This window comes from Salmo trutta, chromosome 36, assembly GCF_901001165.1.
Source record: "Salmo trutta chromosome 36, fSalTru1.1, whole genome shotgun sequence".
Lineage (NCBI taxonomy): Eukaryota > Metazoa > Chordata > Actinopteri > Salmoniformes > Salmonidae > Salmo > Salmo trutta.
This window is the reverse complement of record NC_042992.1, coordinates 33,640,950-33,649,744: the sequence shown is the minus strand read 5'-3', so window position 1 is coordinate 33,649,744 and position 8,795 is coordinate 33,640,950. Positions and strand designations below refer to the sequence as shown.

The 8,795-nt window shown below is 42.9% G+C and overlaps 1 protein-coding gene across 2 annotated transcripts; it reads right to left on the bottom strand.

The window, feature by feature from the left end:
* Nucleotides 1–977: 977 nt before the first annotated feature.
* On the bottom strand, nucleotides 978–7,229 carry LOC115175948 (guanine nucleotide-binding protein G(I)/G(S)/G(T) subunit beta-3-like). Of its 2 annotated transcripts, none has more exons than XM_029735615.1 (8): nucleotides 6,911–7,229; nucleotides 4,429–4,533; nucleotides 3,907–4,052; nucleotides 3,432–3,495; nucleotides 2,965–3,121; nucleotides 2,197–2,465; nucleotides 1,631–1,847; nucleotides 978–1,145 (listed from the first exon to the last, which is right to left on the bottom strand). In XM_029735615.1, exons 2-8 carry the CDS (start codon nucleotides 4,483–4,485, stop codon nucleotides 1,039–1,041), a joined length of 1,017 nt encoding a protein of 338 aa, XP_029591475.1. In that variant the 5' UTR covers nucleotides 4,486–4,533; nucleotides 6,911–7,229; the 3' UTR covers nucleotides 978–1,038. The 2 variants fall into 2 exon arrangements, with proteins under 2 accessions (XP_029591475.1, XP_029591476.1); XM_029735616.1 differs by lacking the exon at nucleotides 6,911–7,229 and adding an exon at nucleotides 5,578–5,609.
* Nucleotides 7,230–8,795: the final 1,566 nt, after the last annotated feature.

Sequence of the window (8,795 nt, the reverse complement as noted above, 5' to 3'; positions counted from 1 at the left end):
TGTCAAAGCACACATACACAGACATGATGTTAATGCAGAATTCTAGGTTTATTAGAAAGGTTTTTCAACAAACATAGCATGTTTACAGAGATACTGCAGATGTTTAAAAGTGCTACAAAATGCAGTTGGGAGGGAATATATTGGTATCTGATATGTAACACCTCAATAACCTTTTTCCTGAAGTAGGATTCAGGAATGCTGGACACTCAAAGTAGAGGGATAGACAAACTCGGATGTATGTGATTGAACATGGTTTCATTTTGTTGCTGATACGTGACCGCAGCCATTTTGGGGCAAAGTCAGAGGCCCAAAGTCATCGTAGGCCCAAAATGCCAAAATGGCAACAGCCAAATCCTGTGGCACACATACATTGGATTTGTGTGACCAAACAGCACTGTACATCAACTCTGCACTCCAATAAATAATACATGACCAAAATGTAAATAAATGTACATATCAACTTTCAGCTAATAAGTGTGGGCTTTATACATCAAAGATGTCAAAACAATAAAAATAGACCTGTAATACTAAATCCTTATTTATGTTCATTATATTTCTGTATTTATTTCACGTTTTATTGTCAAAAATCTATATGTGCAATTGTCACTCTCACCTTAGATACAAGTAGAGCATATTTTCTTCATTAATTAATTTATTATTTCAAATAATCCCATTTTTTTATGTTTGTCATTGTCTCGATATTCATAGTCTTAACAATAACTTTCAAACTCTCATGTGTACATGTAATGTGGCTGCATCTTGTTCTGTTGCCGATGTCATTTATACAGTATGTTTTATGAAGTCCCATTCACCACCTCTCACATTGCATACATAGATGAAAAGGAGGGAGAGAGAGAAGGGAAGAAATGATGTGAACTGGTATGACAAACATCCTCCGCCTGATATCTCCCCAATCCCAAAATGAGCTTCCTTATTTCTCAGGCTTGTGTTTAACCCCTTCTCCTCTCCTCCTCTAGCTCCCCCCCCTCTCCCTGTCTCCCCCTCTCTCTTTCCCAATGTCACCTCTGGAGGACCAGCTCAGTTCCAAATCTTTAGGAAGCTATCCCAGGATCCTGTGCAGATACCCAATCCATCATCTGGCACCCCAATGCAGCTCACTCTGTTGTCATGGCCAGACAGAACACCTGAGAGAGAGATCGAGAGAGAGAGAGAGAGAGAGAGAGAGAGAGAGAGAGAGAGAGAGAGAGAGGGATGAGAGAAGAAGAAGAAGAAGATAGTCATCCACACTAATGCAAATGATGCAGTTCTAGTTTCTATTCCCTTTTTACCCGTGTTTCTTTGATTGACTGCCTCTCATCGACTTCTTTGACTATACGCTTTCTCCCCTTCATTACCTCTGTTTAAACCACCCACTTATTTACATTTACATTTGAGTCATTTAGCAGATGCTCCTATCCAGAGCAACTTACAGGAGCAATTAGGGTTACATGCCTTGCTCAAGGGCACATCGGCAGATTTTTCACTCATGCCATCTATCTCCTCTTCTGCCTCCCTCTCTTTACATTGACTGTCCTCTCTTTGTTTGTCTCTGTCTATACTCACTCCTTTTCACCCACCCCCTCAGTCCTCTCCCCTCTCTCTCACTGGTTTCCCTCACACTTTTACTCACCAACTTTCTCAGCTTTCAGAGAATCCCAGATGTTGCAGTTGAAGTTGTCGTAGCCGGCGAAGATGAGGCGTCCTGAGCTGGAGAGGGAGACTGACGTGACGCCAGCATTCAACGCAGCGTCCTGGTAGCCATTGACCTCTTGGTCGGCACGGAGGTCGTACATCTTGAGGGTGCAGTCATCGGAACCTGTGATAACTGCAGTGCCACTAGGGTAGAACTGGGGCATAAAGAAAAGAAAGCCATTTCAGTATGTATTGTTTTGTTTTGACATGTATTGAGCTTGAAGGTTAGTTTGCCCGGTGAGTTGACTGAGTTAGCAGAGTACAGACTCCTTGGAAAGATTTGGTGTTACGAAGCTAAATTATGTTTTGATTTTGGATCGACACTACCCCCTGACTACTGAAGTCACGGGGAGGTCTCAACCGGAGCTCGAACCCAGAATCTTGTGCCTACAACCCAACATCTTGACGAGGTCGCTAGTTGTTGGGTTAAGGTCACTACAATATATAGATCATTCAGAGTCATTCTGACCAGGAAAAACCCTGGAGCGTGTCTCATGTGCTCACCGCAATGGCGTTAATGTCACTCGTGTGGCCGATGAAGGTCTGCTTGCAGCCACCATCTCTTATGTCCCACAGCTTGGCGGTGGAGTCACACGCCCCTGAGATGAAAATGTTCTGGTCTGGAGACACGGCCAGGCACATACAGTCACCCACGTGGCTCTTGTAGACCACCTTCTGCTTGCCAGTCTCCAGATCCCACAGGCAACAAGTGGTGTCACCGGATGCAGTGAGGATCTCACTGTCGCTCAGGAAGCGGCTATGGGAAAGGTAGCCTGAGATGGAAGGAGGAAGATAGAGATGTTATTGTTTATACTACTTATTTCCTACGTATTTGGATCTCATCCAAATTATGAACACGCTTTTAATGAGTTCTCTTGTAGTTGGTCACGGAGTTGACCGTAACCCAGTTGGTCACGGAGTTGACCGTAAACCCAGTTGGTCACGGAGTTGACCGTAAACCCAGTTGGTCACGGAGTTGACCGTAAACCCAGTTGGTCACGGAGTTGACCATAACCCAGTTGGTCACGGAGTTGACCGTAAACCCAGTTGGTCACGGAGTTGACCGTAAACCCAGTTGGTCACGGAGTTGACCGTAAACCCAGTTGGTCACGGAGTTGACCGTAAACCCAGTTGGTCACGGAGTTGACCGTAAACCCAGTTGGTCACGGAGTTGACCGTAAACCCAGTTGGTCACGGAGTTGACCGTAAACCCAGTTGGTATTGGAGTTGACGATAACTCGGGTGAAGCAGACATTGTACTACGATACCCACCTTCATGTGCGTCCAGCTCCCTGAGGGTCTTTGGGCTGGCAGCCTTGATGTTGACGATGGTGCACATATTATCCAGACCTCCGCTGGCCACCAGATTGCCAGAAGGGGCCATGGAGCAACTCATTACCCAGGAGGACTTGAGGGGGACGGCGTATACCTGGAGGGCAGGGAGAAGAACGCGTAACCACTCACTTTCTAGTTCGCTTTGTCTCAAGGTTAGAAGACTTAAGATACCCAACTAGCTGACTTATATCATATAAATACATTTGTAGAGTGTGTAGTGTGTAGTTAAAGTCAAGACAATCTAAAAGAAAAGTGGGTTCTGCTTCTACACGTCGGTGGTTGAAGTAGGGATTTACTCCATACATTTGCAAACCAAGTAGAAAGCTCTCTATATAAATCCTATGCATTATTAGCAAAATAGTTAGAGATGTGAAGATGATGACTGATAAGTGATCACTCCTTACCTTGTTGCCAGTGTAGGTGTCCCAAATAAGAAGCTTGCCATCCTGTGAGGCACTGACCATGTGCCTGTTTTAGAGAAAGAGAAAGTTCAACGAGTGGTTAGTCAGTGTATCAAATTCTGTGTGAACAGGGTTTAGGCACGAGGTCCAGTATGAATCTGGCTTAATACTTTGACAATGCACCATTTGAAACAATGAAGGCCTTTCAAAAGCATTTTCATTGAACCCAATAGCACCTGCATGTCATCGTGGACACATTAAACAATGGGACCTTTCGATATCAGAGTCCATTTGGTTTGAGTAGCGCATCAGACAACCCCTTGTATCGACCTACCTTGAGCAAGATAGACCTTCTCTATGTTTTTCAATAGTCCCTATCCCACACTGGCTAGTGGTAGTGGTGGGGTGTCTATGGTGAGCTAAACTGTCCCTGACGCCATCCCCATTCTCAGCTATCTGGACAAGAACACCTTCTCACCTGTTATCCGCGGACCAGTGCAAGCCGTAGATTTTGGCCAAGTGGCCCTTCAATGTCTTTCTGTTTTTCAGCTGAACACGTGGTGCAGCCGCCACACCAGATGCTAGAGTGGCCATGGTGGTGTCATTGACCGCTTTGCGGGCTGCCTAGTGGTGGGAAGGGGATTCACAGGTAGGAGAGGAATAAGTTAAGTGAAGAGTCAAATAGTTGTAGAAAAATTAGCATAAATTGTTTGACGCAGAATGCTTTCCATACTTCTGTTGTATTTACATTTTTCAGGAACCAGACACTGTCTTAGTATAACTTTATCTCAATGCCAGTTTTGGTATGTGGAGGAAACTAAATGTAGGCTATATGTTATCAACTCTAGGTACTGTACATTCATTCTTGTGCATAATTGGTACTATGATTCCAAGTAATTTATCTGATGATGTCTTTTTTTGACTGGGGTGATATTGAAGATCGGGAGGAAAAAAAAAGGTCTTGTGGCAACCATTGACATGCTGTGATAACGAGACTCACTTCAATCTGCGCCCTCAGACCATCGGCCTCCTTTTTCAACGTGTCCATTTCACCCATGGCAACGGTTGATAGGGGCTGTTACCGCCGGAGAAAAAAAATAGCAGACTAGAAGAAAGGGAGAAAGAGAAAAGGAAAATAGTTTTATGTTTAGAACTTATGTGATTGCATACATATACAGATCAAGGCTTGGCAAAAATGCTGTCCTCATTGTAAAATGTATGCAATGTAGAACTCAATCATATAACGAAGATCTTAATTAAATAGAACTGAGAATTCATGTTCTCAAATATGTGCAGTAGATATACTGTATACGGTGGCCACCTGTTTGAGGAGAACGTAACTGGACTCATTGCTCCAGTAACCCCACATGGCCTCTGACCCCCTAAACTAAACCAATCAGGTGCTTTCGTCATTTAGTCTGGTGCAAGAGCCTAGATTGGCCTTCTTGAGTACGGTACGAGGTATAATCCCACATCCACTGTGCTAGAAGTCTAGTATGCAGAATTAGTGACATATCCAAGATCTACCTTCATCTATCTGAAGAATAAGGCAAATGACTGGCCATTTTATCTGTAACACAGACAGCCATTTTGTTTTTTATAGTTCATTACGGAAGTGTTGTCTGTCTTTCGAGAGTACTTGCCATTTTTACTTAGAAGGCAACATTTAACTTTACAACTTTACTTTATTACTTATATTTTCCTATTTATTACTTAAATTCTTATTCTTTTGTGTTACAATTAAAACAAGTTTAAGACACAATTCAACATGAACCTTCTTTTCTCACCCCTCACTCTGACTTTCAATGCCTTTTAAGAGAGAATATTTCGTGATCAAGAGGTAATTAGTGGTTAGCTGTGTATGGCCTTAATACTCTTTAATTGGATGCTGACGTTTTCATAATTGGAGGCCAATTACCAACACACCCCACTTTTGTAAACCATTTAAAGGTTAACAACAAATCTCGAAAACAAATCCAACTACTACAGCACGCATCCCTGCAAATACAGTATTAACAAAAGGTATTACTTCCACAGAAATAATTGTTCACACATTGAACAAAGCATAGGCTAAGCATGTTCAGTAGGTGGTTTGACCTATGATGAGAGCCAGCGAGACAGAGGGCGAGGAGGGGTGGGCACAACTTACTGGGCACAAATTGGTTGAATCGACGTTGTTTCCATGTCATTTCAATGCGATGACGTTGAATCAATGTGGGAAAAGTCATCAACGTAAAGGAATTTCTGTTTTTTCACCCAACTTTTAACCTAAATCCAATGACACGGTTCAAACGATTGTTGATTTCATGTTGAATTCACATTAGTTGACAACTCAATCAAATGTAAATCAAAACTAGACGAAATGACATCTGTGCCGAGTGGGAATAGAGCTTTAAAGCCCCATCGGGTGATCTTAAAGGAGGCTTTTCCAGTCAAATCTCCTGTCATCCGATTACTGACTGCCCTTTACCACTAGATCAGAAAGGGGGAGCAAGAGAGGGGAGAAGAGAGAAAGAGTGGATAGAGGGGACAAGAATAGGCAAGGATATGGGCCTATCAGGTAGAAATGTGAGTTTTTTTTATGGAGTCTTCTTCAGTTTCCTGTTTGGTTATTTCCTTTGAAATTATATTTGCACAAATGCACAGAATGGCCTCTATTCCTGTTTGTCTAGATAGAAGTACTCTAGACGTGCACCATTCTATTAGCATGGCGGCAGAATTCAGGAAGCCTTCAATGCATAATATCAATACATGTGAGACAATACATGTGCGAAAAATGAGATAGAAAGTTATGCACAAGCGCTGCAGTTTGCTGCTTTCACTCTGGGATTTTTTTTGGTGTTGTTCCTATTTTACTGGATCTCCAGAATCAATGAGGGAGGATTTGCAACTTTCATGATAATGCTGATGATGTCTTTGCGTGCTGTTGTTACCTAATAAATGACACGGATTCTGAGAAGAAAAGCACTCAATGATGTCACTGTCACTACCTACTGGTGACAGCCATTTCACCCGACCTACCAGTTCTCTCTCTCTCTCTCTCTCTCTCTCTCTCTCTCTCTCTCAGTCTCTCTCTCTCTCTCTCTCTCTCTCTCTCTCTCTCTGTCTCTCTGTCTCTCTCTCTCACTTGCAAAGACAGCAGTCAACAAGTTTTCCATGGACTACAGTGCACTTGTTGCATGCCATTAGAATTCATCCTCTCGTGGAAATGAGCACCGCTGAGAACTCCATTTGTTACTTCTTGTCATTGACCGAGCAGTGAGAAGTTTACTTCGCTCATATTCAATCCATTGGACCGTATTGCAAATCAGATGAAGTCCCAGTCTTTCAACTGTGAAATCTTATCATGGATAAGAATACTGAGCTCGGTAATGGGATAGTGTCCATGATGATGTGGGTCCGTGTTCGTAATCATCAGAGAAGTCAATGTCGTTCCATGTAGTTCCACGCATGTGCTACCAAAGTGACCCAAACTCACTCACCTTTCCAAACAAAACGTGGTCCTTCCTCTTTTTGGGCTTTTCTGCCTCAGTAGCCCTTTGGAGCAGCTTTTTATGTTCCACAATACTCAAGTCAGCCCTGCTATCCTTCTCTCTCTCTCTTTCTTTCCTCTTACGCTTTCACCCACAGACTGGCTGCAGACAACCTGTGAAAACTCTCCCTTTCTCTCTCCCGTCCTCCTGTGAGGAACAGATGAGGATTGAAGGGGATGAAGGAGATCAGGGATGAAGGGATAAGCCCGAAGATGGAAATAGAGAGGGAAGGAGAGAGAGAGAGAGCATGGAGCATGGCAAGAGGAGATGGGTAAACCGATTGGAGGAGAAAACAGGTTATGAGGTCAAAAGACAAGAGCAGGTAAAGAGAGAAGGAGGGATGAAGGGAGAGAGGGACAGGTGGAGGTGTAACTGTGAGAATAAGATTAAGTAGAGAGATGCGGAGGGCTTTGAGATATGATCCAGTAGAGATGCTGAGGGGTAAAGAGTGACATTGTTAGTGAGAACACATCATTTCTTACATCACATCAATGGCTACTACATAAAGCTGGTAGAGAAACACATTTGATGTCTTCCACATTCAGTTCCACGTCATTCGACAGTATAATAGTGTTAATGTCTACGAGGAGAGGGTATTTGATTTTGCTGACCTGGAGTGGCTCAGAAAAATCTTCCAGCCAATTGCATGGTAGGCCTACCAATTAGAGCAGTCCAACCGGAAAACAAATTGACAACAGAATTTCAGCATGCTTATATACATCCAAGGGCCAGGCATTCTGCTCTGTTCTGAGACAATTTCAATTTTCCTAAGTCCTTTTTTGTGGCACCTGACCACAAGACTGAACAGTAGTCAAGGTGTGACAAAACTAGGGCCTGTAGGACATTGGTAGTGTTGTTAAGAAGGCAGAGCATCGCTTTATTATAGACAGACTTCTCCCCATCTTAGCTACTACTGCATCAATATGTTTTGACCATGACAGTTTACAATCTAGGGTTACTCCAAGCAGTTTACTCATCTCAACTTGTTCAATTTCCACATTATTTGTTCCAAGTTTTAGTTGAGGTTTAGGGTTTAGTGAGTGTTTTGTTCCAAATACAATTTGTTTAGTTTTAGAAATATTTAGGGCTAACTTATTCCTTGCCACCCACTTTGAAAATAACTGCAGCTCTTTGTTGAGTGTTGCAGTCATTTCAGTTTCTGTAGTAGCTGACGTGTATAGTGTTGAGTAATCCGCATACATAGACACGCTGGCTTTATTCAAAGTCAGTGACATGTCGTTAGTAAAAATTGAAAAAAGCAAGGGGCCTAAACAGCTACCCTGGAGAATTCTTAATTCTAACTGGATTATATTTGAGAGGCTTCCATTAAAGAACACCCTCTGTGTTCTGTTAGACAAGTAACTCTTTATCCACAATATAGCAGGGGGTGTAAAGCCATAACACATACGTTTTTCCAGTAGCAGGCTATGATCGATAATGTCAAAAGCTGCACTGAAGTCTAACAAAACAGCCCCCCCAATCATTTTATCATCAATTTCTCTCAGCCAATCATCAGTCGTTTGTGTAAGTGCTGTGCTTGTTGAGTGTCCTTCCCGTACACAGAAAGCAAATATGAATAATATGCATGTCAATCTCTCCTGGCTGAAAGTGGAGGAGAGATTTACTTCATCACTACTTTTATTTATGAGAGGTATTGACATGTTGATTGCACCAAGCTATCTGTCTTAGCTACCGGCACACATCTCGGACACCCATGCATACCCCACAAGACATGCCACAAGAGGTCTCTTCACAGTCTCCAAGTCCAGAACAGACTATGGGAGGCACACAGTACTACATAGAGCCATGACTACATGGAACTCTATTCCACATC